The sequence below is a fragment of the Canis lupus genome, chromosome 33 (genome assembly GCF_048164855.1).
Source record: "Canis lupus baileyi chromosome 33, mCanLup2.hap1, whole genome shotgun sequence".
In the NCBI taxonomy this organism is placed as follows: Eukaryota; Metazoa; Chordata; class Mammalia; order Carnivora; family Canidae; genus Canis; species Canis lupus.
Genome location: NC_132870.1, coordinates 32,378,429 through 32,398,097, shown reverse-complemented (window position 1 = coordinate 32,398,097; position 19,669 = coordinate 32,378,429). Strand labels below are relative to the sequence as shown.

At 47.1% G+C, this 19,669-nt stretch overlaps 1 protein-coding gene and 2 long non-coding RNA genes across 3 annotated transcripts in view; 2 read left to right on the top strand and 1 right to left on the bottom strand.

Annotated features, from left to right (window-relative positions):
- Positions 1-92: 92 nt before the first annotated feature.
- On the bottom strand, positions 93-10,804 carry LOC140623517 (uncharacterized). The gene is made up of 2 exons (XR_012023129.1): positions 9,723-10,804; positions 93-408 (listed from the first exon to the last, which is right to left on the bottom strand). It is a non-coding gene; the product is annotated as an uncharacterized lncRNA (long non-coding RNA).
- NEUROG2 (neurogenin 2) lies at positions 3,651-5,241 on the top strand. The gene is made up of 2 exons (XM_072810004.1): positions 3,651-3,992; positions 4,229-5,241. Exon 2 carries the CDS (start codon positions 4,230-4,232, stop codon positions 5,046-5,048), a length of 819 nt encoding a protein of 272 aa, XP_072666105.1. The 5' UTR covers positions 3,651-3,992; position 4,229; the 3' UTR covers positions 5,049-5,241.
- LOC140623516 (uncharacterized) overlaps positions 10,228-19,669 on the top strand; it is a 32,053-nt gene continuing 22,611 nt past the window's right edge. The window contains exons 1-3 of the long non-coding RNA XR_012023128.1: positions 10,228-10,382; positions 10,671-12,078; positions 16,542-16,625. This is a non-coding gene — a long non-coding RNA (uncharacterized lncRNA). The remainder of the gene's footprint in view (positions 10,383-10,670; positions 12,079-16,541; positions 16,626-19,669) is intronic.

Sequence of the window (19,669 nt, the reverse complement as noted above, 5' to 3'; positions counted from 1 at the left end):
GAGCGGCCCTCGGTCACCATCCTCCCTGATGCTATTCACGCGCTCCCCTCCCCCTTCGCATAACATTTCAGCCTCGTTTCATCTGGACAATCTTTTAGACCACACAAGTGCCTCTTGAATTTATTTAAGTTAAAAGACTGCTAGAAGAGTCCAGCTAAGGATATTTGGGGCTGGTCACGTCTTCGCAAAGCAGAGTAAAGAAATCGAAATTTCTTTCTTTCAGCAAAACTGGGCAAAATGCTGAACAAATAGAATCCTGCGACTGGGTGTGAATAGTTGGCTTCTGAATTTCACTAGCGTTGTTAAACGGTTCTTGAGGTGGTTTCTTTTCTTTTTTAAAATAATATTCTTCATAGTGGGAAATAGTTCCAGAAGTGTTCTATTACTGAGTGACGCTTCTCTTGAAAGCTACAATATAAACATACAACCAAAATTCTTAGAATTCCAAGATGATCTAGGGGTGATTTGTTAAAACTCTTGTACTTGACACAGTAATCTAGCATACACTACCGCATACACCCAAAGAAGCGCTTATTTCGAAGACAAAATTCTGTAAAGTCCGTGATACCTTTATATTTACATGGATTAGAGGTTGATGTCAATGTTTGAAAATATACAGAACTTTCTTTTCATAATTTTTCCTTTTGAAAGAAACTTCTGGAATCAGAAGTGTGCAATTTACCCTAATAATATTATACTTTTACTAAATATCTGTAGAGGGCACACCTCAATATGCATTATTAACTTCTTACAGACAGTATAAAAAGTTTGGATTTTGACAAGAGAAAGCATGTACCCTTTCCGTGCATCATAAAAACATAAAATCCTGGAGGAACATAAAAACCGGGGAGTCAGACACCCAAATGCTGTTAACAATCAACTAAAGAAATCCATTGTGTGTTTCACTAGCACAAGCATTAGAGCCAGCTTGATCTCTGCCTCTGTTTAGAGTCATACAGAACTGGTCAGGCTTTCCTTTAAGCCTCTTCTTAACTGGTTTCTGATTCTGTTCCCCTCCCCCCCCCCAATATATTTTATCATCAGATCAAACCATCACTTCTAGCCAAACTAAAATTTTAAAACAACCTGTCCAAAGAGGTACCTTTCTACTGATACTAAAATAAACCTTTCTTTGCTTTGTTAGCCTATTAGCTTGTCTTTCTTTGCAGGCAACTCCAGCGCGAGATGTAGCTACCTACAGACTGACATCACAGGTTCCTCCCATCCTCCCAGGATTGGTTTTTAGCAGTTTTTGATCATTTCCTCAGAACTCAGCTTTCTCATCTCCTGCTGCATTCAAATTAACCCCCAAATCCTACATCTACTCAATGTTCCTGTGTTCTTTCGATCTGAACCTTGCTAGCCAAGACTTTGAAGGCTTTCCTTTAGGGAGACTGTGAAGAATATTTACTTGTTTGTTTGCTATCAGTGATCATCACCTGGAAAATAATGCTAAGGTGTACATGCAACCGCGGTAAGCACTTCTGGTAACTTTTACTACGGACACGTCTTCCGCTTGATGCAACTCTTTTATGAGGTTCTGGTTCTGCAGGTTCATGATAGAGAACCAGAGACCCAAAGAAGTGTGAGAGAGACAGATGCTGTATTTTGGAGACTGAAAGTGTCTCTCCCTTCTTTATAAATTTTTGCACTCCTCAAAATGAAGCCCTGAGAAGATGGAGGAGGCCACCTGGGGAAACAAAGCTTCTAAATGTAGGGAACTTGTTTTTCAAAAGGGAGAATAGGCAAAACACAAATATCAGCAAGCAAAATGAAAATCGTAGCAGTTTTACAATCATTTCAAGACCGAAGGAGGTCTGGAGCCTGGAGAGCTGACGTGGGCGAAAGTCTCCTTTGTGGGATTCTAGTTTTCATTTTCTTTACTCTATGCCTTCCAACCCTGCTCATTACTCCCTGCAGAAAATATTAAACAGATGAAAAACATGCCAAAACACTAACAGCCATTTTCATCATGCCCTTCTCCGAAATTTCCAATTCCTACAAACTGAGTGAGACAGACCTGCAGACAATTATCTTTTCCTCTTGACACTTTTCACCTCCCAACATTCCAAATGCGCCTTGCTTAGACTTAATTTGCACGGGGGGTCTCAAGGGCGTCCTGTCCCATCTACCGGAGTCCAGATGCGTCGGCGCTATCCTTGCACAGCCTACCGCTCGGCCCAGCACGCACTCCGGGGGCTCTGCTTCGGTCTCTCCGACAGCCGCGTCGACAAGAGGGTGGGCATGAGCGTGGGGAGGAGGGGACGGGGGGGGGCGGCTGGCGAGCAATTCAGGACAAGTTTCCTCCCCAAAGTCCAGTAAGCCTCAGCCCTATTTTCCCGTTGAAAAGCCAGGAGTCCCGGGAGGACGGGCCCCTGTCCCTACAACGCCCCCCAGCGCGGAGCAGAGGTCACGGAAGTGTCAGCGCAGCCCGGGCGCGGGCTGGGGCCGCAGGTCGGCCGCCCCGCCCACCCCGCTCGCTGCCCGCGTCGCCGGGAGCCACCTTGCTGTCTGGCCCTGCGGCAAAGTGGGGTGAACCCCAGAAACCGAACAGAACAGGACAAAACCCGTGTCTGCTCCCGGAGACATTTCACCGTCTGTCACAGGTGAAACGAGGAGAGCTCCTTGGGCTCCAACCCGTGGGGCCTTCCTGCTCACGTCCTCCCAGCGCGCGTCAGGCGCTGCCCCACCCGATCCGTCCCGTCCCGCCCCGTCCCGTCCCGGAGGCGCCCCGGTGCACCCGCCGCCGTCCTCTGCCGTCCCCGTCGCCCGCCAGCTCTCGGGACCCTCAGCGCGCTTGCCCGCCGGGGGCCCACAGCCCGCCACCCGCAGCCCCCGTTCCGCGCTCAACCAAACGGATGCGTTTTAAAATCATTTGCTGTTTGAGACCGCTCCTGCGAGGCTTTGCCGGCAGACGCCCGGCAGCACCAGAGGGTGGCTTCGCTCCCCCCCACCCCGCCCCGGCATTCTGACCCCCATTAACTAATTCCCCGGATCCCCCGGTTCGCAGCGGAGAGGCCGAGGCCGGGCGGCGCCGGGGAGGGCGCGAGCGCGCGCGCCGGGGCCGGGGGCTGGGCTGCGGCCGCCGCGACGGGGCGGGGGCGGGGGCGGCAGCCTCGGTCTCCCCCACGGCCCCCCGCGCCCCGGCCCCTAATGAGCGGCTGAAAGGGAGCGGGCTCCGGTGCGCGTGGCTCGCAGGCCTCCCGGAGTCCGGGGCGCCCTGATTGGCCAGCTGCGCCTCGCGACCTCCATTCATTAATAAATTAGCGGCACGCTCCAGCCGAGCGCGAGCCACCAATCACAATGGGCAGCGGCCGCGACAACAGCCGCAGCTTGAGCTGGAGCCGCCACCGCGGCTTCGGGCGCTGCGACCGCAGCCTCGAGCTCCAACAGGAGCTTTAGAACCATTTTATGCTGATTAGATAAAGGGGGGAAAGAGGCGGGGGCGGCGGGAGGGGGAGGATGGATGGCAGGCCCGGGCAGGGCGGGCGGGGGAAGTGGGTGAAGAGAGAGAAAGAAATGAATGATGATAATGCAATGAAAAGAATAAACCGGGGGAGGGAAAAGCGGGGGAGCGGGGGTCGGCACGGGGGGGGGGGGGAGGAGGCGGCGGCCGGGGGTGGGGGGAAGGTGGGGGCCCCGAGGGCAGATCTGATTGTTTTCCTGGTGGTATATAAGGGGTTTTAAGGAGAGTCGTGTGCCAGACACGCAGCCACTGAACCGCAAGCAGCTTCGCTTTAACTGGAGTGCCCGGGAGTCGCGTGCCAGGAGCCGCACGGCCGAGGACTGACTGACAGACGGACGCGCACCACCAGCACAACACACGAGACCCGGGCGGATCGCCGCGGCCGCCGGGGCTCCTGGCACACTGGTCCGCCGGTCTGGTCCCCCGCGGAGCCGCGCCAGCCCCGCCGGCCTCAGGGCAGAGGGACGCAGCGCTGCGCTCCGCCCGCGGCGCCGAGAGGCGCGGCACACGCCCAAGGGCGAGCGACGTGAGTATCCGCCGCGTGGCTCCCGACGCGGCGGCTGTTGCCGGGACCCTGCCCCACCAGGCCCGAGCACCCTGGGCTCGAGCCGAGTCTCCGTCCCGGGGGCCGCGGCCGCGCGCGGAGAGCACTCCCGGGCCTCGGCGCCCTCCCGGGCCGTCCTCGCGGGCGCCGAGGCTGTGCCGCTGCCTCTGTATTCACGTCTCCCTCCGTTCTTTCTCTCTCCCCGCTCTCCTCGGTAGGATGTTTGTCAAATCCGAGACCTTGGAGTTGAAGGAGGAAGAGGACGTGCTGGTGCTGCTGGGCTCGGCCTCCCCCGCCTCCGCCGCCCTCACCCCGCTGTCGTCCAGCGCCGACGAGGAGGAAGAGGAGGAGCTGGGCGCGTCGGGCGGGGCGCGCCGGCCGCGTGCGGCGGAGGCCGGGCCGGGGCCGCGGGGCGGCTCGCCGCCGGGAGCCGAGGGCTGCCGGCCGGCGCGGCTGCTGGGGCTGGTGCACGAGTGCAAGCGGCGCCCCTCCAGGGCGCGGGCTGTTTCCCGCGGCGCCAAGACGGCCGAGACGGTGCAGCGCATCAAGAAGACCCGCAGACTGAAGGCCAACAACCGCGAGCGCAACCGCATGCACAACCTCAATGCGGCGCTGGACGCGCTGCGCGAGGTACTCCCCACGTTCCCCGAGGACGCCAAGCTCACCAAGATCGAGACCCTGCGCTTCGCCCACAATTATATCTGGGCGCTCACCGAGACCCTGCGCCTGGCGGACCACTGCGGGGGGGGTGGCGGAGGCCTGCCGGGGGCGCTCTTCCCCGAGACGGTGCTGCTGAGCCCGGGAGGCGCTAGCGCCACCCTGAGCAGCAGCGGAGACAGCCCGTCGCCGGCCTCCACCTGGAGCTGCAGCAACAGCCCGGCGCCGTCCTCCTCGGCGTCCTCCAACTCCACCTCCCCCTACAGCTGCACTTTATCTCCCGCCAGCCCGGCCGGTTCCGACATGGACTATTGGCAGCCCCCGCCTCCCGACAAGCACCGCTACGCACCTCACCTCCCCATGGTCAGGGACTGCATCTAGAACTGCCATCCGCGCCGCCGGCGCCAGGCCTTAGCGGGTCCCCGTTGCCGTCCCTGATCTGGCCCTCCTGCCACCCTTCTGTCCCCTCTTCTGTCTATGCCCTGGAGACCATCTCACTTCACCGGGCAGGCAGTTTTAGCCGTTCTGAATCCTGGGTTGTTTGCTGCATTCCTTGACTAAGGGTTTCCTTCTTTAGGACGGTCTCTAATTTATTGACGGTGTGATGGAGCTTGTTGTCAAAGAGGATGGTACAATTGTGGGGGCGTTTCTTAAGGCAAAAAAAAAAAAAAAAAAAAGATGCTGGGAAGCGCTGAAGGTGGCACGGCTAAGGAGTTTGCAGAGCGGACTGACGCTCCTCCCCCTCTCTGTAAGGCCCGAGGGACTCGGAGCGGTTCGTGTGAATCTCCCAGGGGGAATGCAACTGGTTCCTCTGATCTCTTCACCTTTGCTTCTACATAGAGATGTTAATGTCGAGTAGAAAGAAATGTATCTTAGCATCTGAATGATTTTACCGGTAATAATATTATCCACAGATTTGCAATGGCTGGCATCTGCTTTATTCCCATTGCTGTCTGCGGGCTGTGGGAATTTCACCTGTCAAACCAAACTTTCCCTCTCTGATGTGCACTTTGTTCTGTTTCCCAGATTCGTCACAATGCCCATTGTTCCGTCCTTCTCTTTCCTTTTTCTTCTCCATTTTGCCATCTGTCTCTTATGATTTATAAGGGGAAAAAAGTTGTTTTGTTAGAGGGCCAGGTTAGAAGTCATTGTATAATTTGTAGGCTTTGTAATGATTGAATGCAAGCGTGGAAATTTAGGCTGAACTCTCTATCAAAAGGAAAAATGTGGAGGAAAAGGGAAAAATCAGGAGGGAGGATTGCTTCATGCATTATTTATCTCGACCTTTTAGGGGAGAAGGAACTCCCCCATTCTTTCAAGAGATTAAAAATAAATCAACAGACTGAAAACCTAAGCAGACACGGAGCATTATCAGGATCAGCCACACACGTGTTCCCTTCTATTTATTATAAAGAAATTTTTCATGGGAAAAGTATGTATTTTTTTGTATATTTTACAGAGTTTATTCTAGTATGTATTTACATCTGGAACAAAAAATTGTTCTTGTGATTAAACTATAAATAAATATATAATTTTCATAATTTTTGTGTGTTGTATTCTAACTTTTGTCCACTTTTGTGGGTTTTGTGTGTAGAATTTCACTGACATGTAAGATCTAAGAAATCACAAGCAGCAGAATCGTATTTGAGACACTGACACTGACATCAGAGTATAACTGCATACAAACGAAACTTGTTTTTTAAGAAATCAATTTCTGAGCGAATAAGATCAGGGAAAGGGGAGAGAGGGTTAAAAGATAATTAAATCATAATGAATTCCACAGTTCGGAAATCTTGATGTAAAAAAAATAGTGAAGTTGAAGTTTCTTGTTAGAATGTATAGATCTTATACTCTGAGTTTCAGTTACCACCTGTAAATTGTAGGGTTTGGACGGTGATTTCCAAGAGTCCCTTCCAGCTCTAACATCTATGATGTATTTGTAATTCATTATTGGAAGCTGGTTTTGTATTAGCCATTTAGACAAACTTGTTGGTTTGAAAAGTAAACTGGAGAAAAACTATCCGGAATGAACTGGGATAAAATTGTATCTGAGGGAAATAGCTAAGCTTTGCATTATTGTTAAAATAATTACATAGTCAAAACTTCCTCAAAGAGAAAGCAAAAATGGTTTCCTAATCTCCCAAACACATAATTCTATAACTTGCACTTCAACCTCCAAAGCAGAAATGAATAGCACTATAGATCAAAGATGACCAAGTGAAAGTTGACCACATTCTAGGTTTAACCCCTTTCCTTGGCCCAGGGTGTCCACTGAACAACACAAACTTAAAAAAAAAAAAAAATCACCTAAGCAAAGAAAAGTTGGTTGTTCATGCTCCCCTCCCCCACCCACTGTGGATTTCATTTCTTCCACTCCTCTGCATTAAGTAACAGTAATTTCTCCTGAGATATCTATCTGAAACTCCTCCTCCTCTCTATCTGTATGGAAAATATTAAGTGTTTAATATCTCAATAGCATTTTTTTTTAATCAAAGGAAGAACCCAGCCAGGGGTTTGCTTTTTTTGTTTTCATAGCTGACCATAAAAGAGACCTGTTGGAAAACCCTTCTAATGTAAAGCCTGTGTTGTTCCTAGCCACTCTTGATGCACTGATATGAGGAGAAAGTGTTATATTTTTTATATTCACTTTTATGTTTCTAGGGTTTAAAAAGCTAAGCCAGCAAGTAAAACAATCTTAGTAGGGGAGTCTTAAAACGTCACAGTTTTAATGCCAAATAACTGTTCTAGTGATGATGCTTATGATGATAGAGGGTGCTTCTTTTGGAAGTTTGCCAAAGACACATTTCAAGGCACAGGACTGTGGAGACAAACCCTCAGGGGCAGCTAGTCTCCCAAGACTATGGGAAACCTCCTCAACTGGTGAGGCGATCCCGTAACCAGGTGACCCTAAGTGTTTAGTTGGAGAGGCACGGATGGGGAGATGGTCTAACAATCGCAGCCTTGAACGGAAAAACTGAAACCACTACTTAGCGGAATGGAGCAGCCACCCCTACACAGGACCAGAGACACGCGTGGAGCTGGAGCGTGGAGCTCCGCACACACAGCAGCAGCAAGTCATAAATGGCAGGAATCCCGCCTACCATTTGTAACCTATACTCAGGCTTTCCCTTCCTCACCTACAGCAGACCTTATTTTACACTAAATTGGTGCAATGGTTATTTAGGGCGTCCAATCTCTCTCCGCGGTGGAGGATGAGGTTCCCTCTGCCTCCCCGGGCGCTGGAAGTCGCGCAGCCACCTCCTGGCCCTCCAGGGTAAGCCGGAGAACCTGCCATGAGGCCACAGCTTCTGCAGCAGGGAACACAGTCGCTCTCCTCTTTCATTCATTTCCTCCCCACGTTGTTATGACCGCAACCTGATGAGCTGGGTCTGCCTGCGTGGAGCAGGCAGGTGGGCGGCCGAGCAGCCATTCTTCAGTCTTTCTCTGGCAGCTCTCTGATGGCAAACGTCTCGGACGGGGCCCAGATGCTCTTGCAACGTCAGTCCCACGCGGCCGGGGTTGCTAGATCTTTCCAGCGCCAGCGGCTGCGCTGCGCGTGTTGACTTAGGGGCTGAGAGGTGCGAAGGTTGGTCCTGTCCTCGTTGGAGGCTCCGCTTCGCCATCAGGCTTCCAGGACCGGTGGTATTTATTTGCTCTGAACTCCCCAGGCCTTGATAACTGACTTATTTTTCCTTCACCAGATGTTTAATGAATCCAGCCGAGGGCCAAGCAAGGAGGAAACAAGCGGCAGAGGCGGGCTGCCGGGGCTCGGCCCACGCCGGGACCCAGGCCGGGCTCAGCCGAGGCGGGAGGCGAGCGCAGGGCTGAGCGCCGGGGGTCCCGCCGCCCGAGCAGGGGGTGTGTGGGCGCCCTCGCCGGGGAGCCCTGCAGGCCGGGCTGAGGCCCATGCACCCGAAGGCCCCGGGCGGTCTCGTCCGGGAGAGAGCGAGGGTCCAGTGCGTCCTTCCCCGAGCCCGATTACGCAGAAGGACATGTGGGCCCCAGGCCCGCTGTAGCCGCGCCCGCCCGCCAGTCCGGGTGCAGGGGCTCCGGGCTGCGGCAGCCCAGGCCTGCGCGCCCCCACCCGCCTCGCCCTCCGCACCCCCTGCATTGCACAGCCTTGGGCAGGTTGTGACTTCTGGGCACCGACACCTGGAAGGCGTTAAAAGCGCCTCCTCCTTGAGCCCCGCTCCCCAGCCCCCGCCCCCCCCCCGGTGTCCCCACCCCCGCTGTCCCCCCGGCTCTAGGGCTCCCGGGCGAGCTTTGAATGTATTAATTAAATAAAGCAGGCAGCCCTTGAATCGAACCGATGCAGGGCGCTCCCGGGAGCGTGAAAAGTCCCGGCCTCCGAATCCGCAAAAGAAAATGTGTGAAAAGAGAATTAGTGAAATTAGGTTAGACCAATAAAACGTGAGGGCTCCAGCACCCCCCTCCTGGCTCCCCCAGCCTGGGGCTAGAAGGGCTATCTGGTCTGATCTATTGTTTCCCTCCCTGGCAGGGGGTTCATTGTGTGATAAATAATTCCCCTTCCATTTTATTCTTTAAAAAAAAAGGTGTGGGGGTATTTGCATAATCACTGCTTTGATGTGGCCAGAAATCGGAGGCTTGGTCTCCCCAAGTCTGCTGTTGGTAGCGGAGTAACAAAGCTCGATCCAGATCTTTCACTTCGCTAACTGTGTGGGGGCAGATTGTCAGAAACGGCAGCGTTAAGCTCCCCCTTTTTTTTTTGAGGATCCATTTTAATGATTACACTTAAGGAATGTCCAAAAATGGGGTGTGTGTGAAAACGAAGGTTTGCACCCCCCTCTACTTCTCTCTGTCCTTTAGGGTTCATTGCTCTTGGCAGTTTTTCCCCCAAAGCCTTTGGGGGTGTGTGTGGGGGGGGACGCGCCTTCCCGGGGGCCGCCCCACGTGGCGCGCAGTGGGCACCGGCCAGGTCCGCCCGGCGGGGAGGAGCGAGAACGGCAGGAGCGGGTCTCTCCGCACCCCTCCCCCACGCCGCCCCGGTTCTCTTTTCCCGGTTGGGTTTATCCAGCCTGGATGAGCTCCTCTTACCGAGGGACGCCGAAGTGAGTTTGCTCTTTAGTCCCCGAGTCGAATCCGGGGGGTGGGGGGATCCTGGGAACGCAACTTGGGGGCAGTTTCAGATGGTCTCCGACGGGAGAGAGGAGCAAAGAAATGCAGTCATCCGGAAAGCAGAACTGGAAAGCCAGTGTGGCCGAAGCTATTATTTTCCTGCGAGGTGGCCGGAGTCGGGAGGACGGAGTGGGAAAGGATCCTGATGGTGCGCGCACTACAGCAGATGACTTTCCCCCCCCCCCCTCAGTGCCAGGGTTGGAGGAGGGGGGAGGAAGATGGGAGCGCTCCAGTCCGCCTTCGCTCGCCCGCGGCTGCTTCTCCAGCCCCTCGAAGCGCAAAGAGGGAAAGTCAACTTGGATTATTGGGTAGGAAGGAACACCCCGTGCAGGGCCGGGGGGCCCCGGAGCGCGCGGACAGGCGCCAGCTCTGCGCTGCAGCCGGGGTAGGTCCCACCTGCGGGAGACACGTTCAGCCCCCCGGGGTCTGAGCGCCGGAATCCCGCGGGGAGGGGGTGCAGGCGGAGCAGGGGGCTCCGGGGGCTTTCCTCGCGCTCTCCGGCCCCCGCCTCTCTCCCAGCGGACTCTCGGCCACTCTTCAGGTGTTTCCCAGCTTTTGGATCGCAGAACTTCAACGGTGGTTAGCTCATTATCAATTCTCTGTTCACTTATTTTTTCCCATTACTTTTCAAGACTGTAACTGTGGAAGCATTAGGTTTTCGTGTCCAGTTTCTCACAAGACCAAAATCATATTAGGAAATAAAAGGACTTCGGGATTTAAGATTCCTCCCCAAAGAAGCATTTTGGTTGGACGTTGCGGACAGTGCTTGAGATTCATGTTACCCGGTAGCCACTGTAGTTTTTCTTCATCTCTCCTTTCTTTTTAATGATTCCATCCTCACCTTCTCTCCTTTTGTCTTCACTCTAGTCCCTGGAGGCATACCTAGAGATGTTAAACAATGGAGCAAAGAACCAAAACCTTTCACCTATTTTATTTGATCTAGAAACAATCAAGTAAAAGTGCTGAAGTCCATGTAAAATGGAAACTGGAATCTTCAAAATAAGCAGAGAGAACGCAGGGCTGGTTTCCATGGCAGCAGCTTGCAATAAAGCCTAATTCCTTGTGACAAAGAGGTCATCTTCCTTTTCAAACGTGTTTATGATCCTTTTGTGCATTGTATTTTGGCATAAAAGCTTCTCAGCACTGTCAGGGCTCCACGGGCAGCTCTATGACTCTCAAGGGGGTTTATTGCCTCCTTGGTATAAGAATAGCAGAAAGAAGCCAAACTAGTGCCAGTGTAACAAAAGAGTAACCCCACAGGCTTGCCCTTGTTTTCTTTCTGTAATTCATAAATCTTCGTATGCATTGAATAATTAAAAATGAAGGATTCTGGGTATAACTCTAATTTTATTTCGTGTTTTTCAACCTCTTTTATCTACTGAAATACCATATGCAAACAAATACAAGAAAACCAATCAAATGTAAGGATATGATTAATTTTTGTCTTGCTTTATTTTCCAGATAATTTTGGAAGAGAAATCAAATAGGGTTAAAACCTTGAACATACCTTTAAAACTATGTGGAGGAAAGTCTAACCATAACTTTAGATAAGTATGGTATTAACGCATGAATGCATCTTTCATATCACAATGCCTAGAACATGATCAAAAAGGTTTTTAAGTCAAACCCATCTAAACTTATTTTCCTTAACTCTCAAATTGCCATGGCAGAAATGTGGAAATAGACCAGGAAGAAAACATGATTTTCTTGGGGGAGCAGTAAAGGATCTTGAAGTCCTGAGTTCAAATCCAGTTTCTCTTAATTGGAAGAAAATGTTTCGCCACATCCACGTGACAGTGGGTATGTGTGCAGGAAAGCCCCTCCTAGTTCTGCTTGGCATTTGCAAAAGAAGCTCCTATCCTTTTCAGGAGACCCAAAGAGTTCATCTGACAACATCTTCAGTCTGGGAAGTTCAGAAAGAGTGCAGTGAAAAATGAGTTTTATTTTTTGTGATCAAATAATTTAAAAAGGACTTCAGTTCTACTTGAGTAAAACTGTTCTAGAATCTTAGACAACTCTGCTCTCCTATAACAGGGGAGAGATTTCTAGACTTCCTAGAGTTTTTTCAAATCAAAAGGGTACCGAACTACAGCAGAAAAAGCTGACCCGATGAAGGCACCCGCCAGTGGTATCTTCCCACCTTCACATTGCTCTGAATCTCTTGAACACTCATGTCTTCCATAACAACATGTATAAGATGATAATGATGATAAGACATTACAAAGCAGGCTGGAGCAAATCTCTGTGGTGGCAACTACTGGTTATTGCTCTCCAGGTAAGTGCTACTTATGTATTTTTCCACCTAAAAGAGACCAAAATTCAATGGTTCCCTTTTTCTACCCCAGCAAAGTAAGTGATATCATAAGATCTTTGGTGAGGGACTAGAAGGGAAGTATTCATAAACATTAGGCTTCTCAACTTTTTGGCATTCGTGATCGTTTTGAATTTTAGATTTTTTTTTAATTTTAGAAATTTTGATGGTATGTTTGAAGGGACTAGGAGTCTTAAAAGCAACATTTAACAAGGCAACTATGAATGATACCAGAGTATCCTCACTGCGTCTCACAGAACGTGTAATATTCACAGCCGTTGCCCTTCAGCTTGTGTCATCGAGTAGAATTATTTCTTGTCCTGACAGTGCCTCCCAAATACTCTAGCCATATTCCTGCATGTTCCAGGAAACATAATTTCATTGGTACTATCTTTACACGACTCTGCAACTCTTATTTATTTGTTTTTAAAGATTTTATTTATTTATCCACAAGAGACACAGAGAGAGAGATAGGGAGGCAGAGACACAGGCAGAGGGAGAAGCAGGCTCCATGCAGGGAGCCCGACGTGGGACTGGATCTCGGGTCTCCAGGAGCTGAGCCACCGGGGCTGCCCTGCAACTCTTATTTAAAGCTTGTTATTTCATTTCATTCCATCTGACAAAATGCTGCTGCTGGGTATTATGGAGGACCTGCCTGGTCTCCACCAAGTATCTGAGATTCCAACTCTACTGGACATGCTCAGGCCCTTTCCAATTGGGTGGGACCCCATCTCCCACCTCCATCTTTGTCTTCTTTTGAGATGGTGAGGACAAAATATTAAAGCTGGTTGAGCTTTTGAGTGACCATATAAAGAGCAGTGGTTCTCATCAGTCACCTAAACTCACAATGGATGTTGAATGAGGGGAAAAAAACTTGCGAGTTATGGGGATCCCTGGGTGGCTCAGCGGTTTGGCTCCTGCCTTCAGCCCAGGGAGTGATCCTGGAGATCCGGGATCGAGTTCCACATCAGGCTCCCTGCATGGAGCCTGCTTCTCCTTCTGCCTCTCTCTCTCTCTCTCTCTCTGTGCCTCTTATGAATAAATAAATAAAACCTTAAAAAAAAACAAAAACTTGTGAGTTAAAAGCCACTAGGTGGGCACCTGGGTGGCTTAATTGGGTGTCCAACTCTTTTTTTTTTTTTTTTTTTTTTTGGGTGTCCAACTCTTGATTTCAGCTCAGGGCTCTCCCGGCTCTCAGATGGAGACACATCTTGGATTCCATGCTGGGCAGGGAACCTGCTTGAGAATCTCTCTCTCCCTCTGTGCCCACTGCCTCCAGCCCCATGTCACATGCTGGTACCCTCTCTATTTAAATAAATAAATAAATAAATAAAACCATTATAGGATTTGGTGGTTATTGCATTATAACAGCCTACTCTGTTTGATACAGGTGTATATTTACGTATTTGTAGCAAAAAAAAAAGCTTTATAATTATCTAAAACTTGGTGGCTCATCTCTGAAAAAGTTTGAAGATTCTCTTATAAAAGCCATTTTAATTTTTTTCTTTGGCCATGCAAAGAAGTTTCATTTCTTGGAATCTATAGCCATCCTGAAAGTGATTTTTAAAATCATCTTAACCATTTTGTAAGTGTACGGTCTAATGGCTTTCAGTATATTCACATTGGTGTACAAGTAGTCTCCAGAACTTTTCATTTTGCAAAACTGAAACTCCATACCCATCAAATAACAACTTCTCATTTTTCCTACCCTGACAACCACTATTTTTTGTGTCTATGAATTTGACTCCTTTACATACTTTATATAACAAAAGCTATTTTCATTTTTAAAGCACTTGTTGTCCCTGACTCCACTTTTCTCTATTTCATTTTAATAAACTTTAATTTTATTTCTCCATACTGCTGATGTAAAAGTGAACATTGTATAAAGTTCTATCACTTGCCACACCTGCGCTTTCTGCTATGTTGTGGGAAATAATTCATGATAGGGAGCTGTACTCTCCTTTGTATAGAGATGGCTGATTGAGGGCAATTTTGCGGGAGGGCACCATTATCTGGGTATCTGTCCCTCTTGAATGAAGCCACCTAATCTCAAGAGAGTGCTGAAGGTAATTGTTTTTGCCTTATTCTGTCCAGAACGTGACTGAGGTGGTTTGATAGGTTCTGGAGGTTCACTTAAATAGTAGATTGATTCCTGGGACATTGTGGATGAGACTCACTGTGATAATATCATTTGATCCTGTTTTTTACCCAAGCCTAAAGAGGACACGTGGTTAAACTACATGTTTAACTGCAGTACTACATAACTTATTAATTTAGGGTATATGATGAGGCTTTTTCATTTTGGAGAAGCCAGAGCAGTTGATTCAGTCAAGAGGATGAATTCCTGGTGAGAGTTCTTTTTGTTACTGAGTTAGCTGAGTGACCATGAGGAAGTTCCTTAGCCTGATTTGCGTACAGTGGGACTAAGTATGTCCAAAATCTCTTCTAGTTCTGATTATCAAAGGTCTTATAAAATGTAATAGATTTTCTTTTCTTTTCTTTTTAAGATTTTATTTATTTATTCATGAGAGACACACAGAGAGGCAGAGACATAGGCAGAGGGAGAAGCAGGTTCCCTGTGTGGAGCCTGATGCGGGACTTAATCCTAGAACTCGGGATCATGACCTGAGCCGGAGGCAGACGCTCAACCACTGAGCTACCCAGGTGCCCCCCTAACAGTTTTATCTTGATATAGTTTTAGAAAGATTTACTTTTGAAAGAGACATTGACTTCCAAAAATAGGTGGAGGAACCAAATTTTAAGTCACCTTTAATAAATGTGTCTTTAAAAATGGAAACTGAAGGCTTGAAGAAGACAACCGGGAAGTCCCTCAAGCTAGGCTGGTATTTAACACTGACATATAAGACTTGCCATGCACCTTGAATCCCATCTTATTTTCCATTTAGCACTTGCACTGAACAGAAGCCAATCATTTTAGGTGAGGAAGAAAAGCAAACCTTTGAAAAAGAGTTCTGTCTTGTAAGCTGCTTCCAGGCAGAGGACGACTATTTCTTTTATTCAGACTCTTATTTCTCAACTTTATTTCTCCTTTATTTCTCAACTTTAAAGGCGTCTCTTGATTTGGACATCATGGATCTATAAACACATCACACAAGTAATTTAAAATTGTTCTTCTTGGGGGGGGGGGGAGCAGATTAAGTCTCAGGTCCCATGAAAAGCTCTGCTCTCGCCATTTTAATAAAGAAGAGTTGGACCAGTGCTGATGGCATATTTACCTTCATGAGCTAAAAGAAAAAAAAAAAGAAAGAAAAAAAAAGAAAAAAAAAAAGAAAAGAAAGAAAGAAAGAAAGAAAAAAAGAAAAAAAAGTTAATTACTGCTCCGAGCAAGTTAGTCTGGCTGTCCTGAGCTGTCTTTTATTAGTTGTCCCCTTCATTAATTTCCCTCACTGGATTTGCTGCTAATAGCTGCCTGGTCCCAGTCAGCTCAAAGCCGCATCTGTGCCATTGAGCAGAAAGTAGGAGCCTGGCCAAAGGGGGGGTAGAGATGGGGTGAGGGAGACGCTATTTACAAATCAACTCTTATTAACATGATGGTCTGGTTTGCTGAAGTGTGGGGGGGGGGCCCTCAGAGCAGAGAGTTGTAGAACAGGAGAGAGGTAGAGAAATCTGAACTAAACAGCTCCAAGCACTGCAGTTGGGAATTTTTTCTTCACTCCTATGAACTAGGGTTCTCCTAGTATCAACTTAGAATAATACTTTTTTTCCTGAAGGCTGGATGATGAAGTATACTATTCTGTCACTGAATTTCATGAAAAGTAATAAAAGTATATTTTTGTAATAAAAGTATTGATCTTTTAGTCAGAAGGTTTTATTTTCCCTTCATGATGCGGAGACTTTAAGAGATCCAAGTCAATAGGTGACCTTTTTCTTTTATAAACTTGCGGCTTTTTTAGGTACTGATTCAGTAAGAGACAATGTATTAAATACATATATGATTTTTTAAACTTTTGTTCCAGTTATGAGGTACAGTTACTTTGGAAATGTCCAACCATCATTACTTTTCTTACACTTGTAACCAAAAGTAACATATTTTGTATTTTGCTTACATTGTCATCCTCATTAGAATGCAAGCTCCAGGAGGACAGGTGTATGTGTGTGTGTGTGTGCATGTGCATGAGTTTGTGCTTTGTCCAGTGCTATCTCCATCACCTATAACACTGCCTCCCACACAGTAGGAGTTCAATAAATATTTGTTGTGTTAATGTAGACTAAGTAATTTTTTATAGACCAAGAACAGTCAGTTTGAAATTCCTATTTATATGCATACTCAATTAAGACATCCAATATCCCCCTTTTTCTTCAAGAAGAAAGTAGTTTTTCTCAAGTGTTAACCTTTCCCCCAACTTCTGTCATAGATGTGGTCATAAATGGGTCTGTCTAAACAATCATTTTTCTTCTTTATACAGCAATTCATCTTTTCCAGCTGTACCTAGAATCTTCCAGAGCTGAGAAAAGCATATTTGCACGAATACTGTGAAGTAGTGGATGAGGTATGGGTTAGGGGTTCAGAATATATTCCTTTTTTAAAAATTCATTTATTTATTTTAGAGAAAGAGACACACGTAGGGGGTTGGGGAGGGGCAGAGGGAGAGAATCTTCAGGTAGACTCCCTGCTGAGCCTGGAGCCCAACTTGGGCTAAAACTCACCATCCTGAGATCATCACCTGAGCTGAAACCAAGTCTTGGGCTCTCAATGGACTGAGCCACCCAGGCACCCTGTTCATAATATAGTCTATATAAACATGATTATTTGAATAGGTTATAAGGAAATTGTATTGCCTTTCTACATGCATTGTAATATACCTGAGCCTCCATTCATGTTGCTATCACAATAGAACAAAGTTAAATTCGAATACTCTGAGTATTATATGCTTGGTTTGGGAATCAATCTGCTTGATTTCCAATCCCACTTCTTTTTTTGTTTAAAAATTTTATTTACTCACTCAGGAGAGACAGAGAGAGAGAGAGAGAGGGGCAGAGGCACAAGCAGGATCTATGCAGGAAGCCCGACGTAGGTCTCGATCCTGGGACCCCAGGAGCATGCACACCCTGGGCCGACACAAGGCACCAAACCATTGAACCACCCAGGGATCCCCTCCAATCCCACTTCTAATATATATTATCTGTGTGGTCTTAAGCACCTTAATTTGACCTTAGTTCCCTATGTCTTTTAAAAGATTTATTTATTTATTTGAGAGAGAGATAAGAGTGGGACGCCTGGGTGGCTCAGTGATTGAGCGTCTGCCTTCAGCTCAGGGCATGATCCCAGAGTACTGAGATCGAGTCCCACATCGGGCTCCCTGTATGGAACCTGCTTCTCCCGCTGCCTCTGTCTCTGTCTCTCTGTCTCTCATGAATAAATAAATAAAATCTTAAAAAGAGAGAGAGTGAGCGGGGGGCGGGGGAGAAGGAGAGAGAGAATCCTCAAGTAGGCTCCCCACTAAACAAGGGGGCTCAACATGGGGTTCAATCCCAGGACCCTGAGGTCATGACCTGAGCCAAAATCAAGAATCTGACACTTAACCACCTGCATCACCCAGGTGTCCCTTAGTTCCCTATTTCTAACAGAGTAAAATGAGCTAATACATATCATTCATGTGTTTGGCACACAGTAAGTCCTAATAAATGGTCGCTATTATTTTCTTGAAATAGTTGAGTACCAAATGTACATGATATTTTAAGTATAAAAATTTTACAGGCTTTAGAATTTTAGTTATTTCAGAAATAACATGAGTTCTATTGAAATATCAAGGAAAATCCATATTAATAAAAATGTAGAATAATCATAACTACCATTGACTTAATTTCTTTTTTTAAAGTATTCTCCATGCCCAGCAAGGGCCTTGAGCTCATGACCCTGAGATAGAGACCTGAGCAGAGATCAAGAGTCCCATGCTTAACCACCCCGGTGTCCCACTACCATTGACTTTAGAGTGAGGTTATTTATAGTTAATAACTGTAATTAATATAAGTTTTTGAGAGATGAAATAAAATACTTCATCCTTTGATAATATATCATGAAAAAAGACAGGAGTCTATGTAATGTGGTTTTGAAGGGATTGTTTCAAGAATCAGAAAGCATGTACTCTTAGAACCAGAAATTCCATTTTTAGGAAGTTTTCCTACAGAAACTCTCTCATTATCTCTCTGTCTTTACACACACACACATGGATGTTTATTATAGTGTTGCTTATAAAATAAAAAGCTTGGAGTCAATTTAAATGTTTATTAGAAGGGAATAAGTTAAATGAGGCATGGTGCATTCATGTGCTGGAACACTATACACCATCAAAAAATAATGGAGTATTGCTAAGTGAACTGACTTGCTGGGATGATCACAAGCTCATCTTCCATTACTTATATCAGCAATGTGGTCTCCAGGAACACCGATGGTTTCATTGTCTGCAAAATTGGCTGATCACCAGAATCACTGGTGTTATAATTTATAGATTCTCAGCCCTTTCCCAGGACTTATGGATGGCACTTTTTGAAGCTAGAGCCCAGAATCTATGTTTTTTTAAAGAACTAAAATGATTCTGATGCAACCAATTTGGCACCAGTCTGGGATGAGCATTCAGGAATAAGAATAAGACAATAAAAACAAATATGAAGGATTATTTCCAGATGACCTTGGTTAAACTACGTGTATATAATTTGGGAGGCCTCTTTGCCAGAGGGTTGAATTAGCTATAGTCACGCTTCTCATTTACATTATTCCTGGAAAAGTCTGCCTTGGGCAAAACAGGCAAGAGGCAAATTGTCAACAATATTTTAGTAGATGAAAACATCAACTTGTAGAATATTATATATGGAATTATCCAACTTTTTACATGTTTTTAACTTTTAAAATTTTTTTTTGATTTTTTAACTTTTAAATTTTTAAAAAAGATTTTATTTATTTATTCATGAGAGACACAAAGAGGCAGAGACATAGGCAGAGGGAGAAGCAGGCTCCATGCAGGGAACCCGATGTGGGACTCGATCCTGGAACTCCAGGATCATGCCCTGAGCCGAAGGCAGACACTCAACTACTGAGCAACCCAGGTGCCCCTCAACCTTTTTTTTTTGATAGAGAACTTTTTTTATTCACACGTGTTCCATAGCATTCTAGTTAAGAGTACAAAATAGGGGCTGGTCAAACAGCACATGAACATAGCCCAGGAGCCCTCAGCCATCTAGAAAAACATAAGAGTTTCCAAATCTCCATATACTACTCCCCAGTTAAGAAACCACTAGAACACACTAGACCCTTGGCATTTGGGGATTTAGCATTTACAATTCTGTCATTTGGGAATGAGTCCCAGGGTTCAAGACATGTTTTTGAAGCCTAAGTGCTATGAGCCTGGAGTGTGACAAGTCACCAAGCTGATGAACAGATCCACTGTCAACATAACCTTGCTATTTTCTACCTGTCTTCACATGTCCGAAGATCACATTGTAACTATAACCACATATCTGGGAACTCACAAAGGACTAGATGATGTGCTGCCCATGAATGTCAAGGGAAACTGGAAACCAACTGGCTCCATACACA

Excerpts from the sequence above, each read along its gene's own strand:
- NEUROG2 (XM_072810004.1), top strand. The coding sequence starts at position 4,230 with ATGTTTGTCAAATCCGAGACCTTGGAGTTGAAGGAGGAAGAGGACGTG.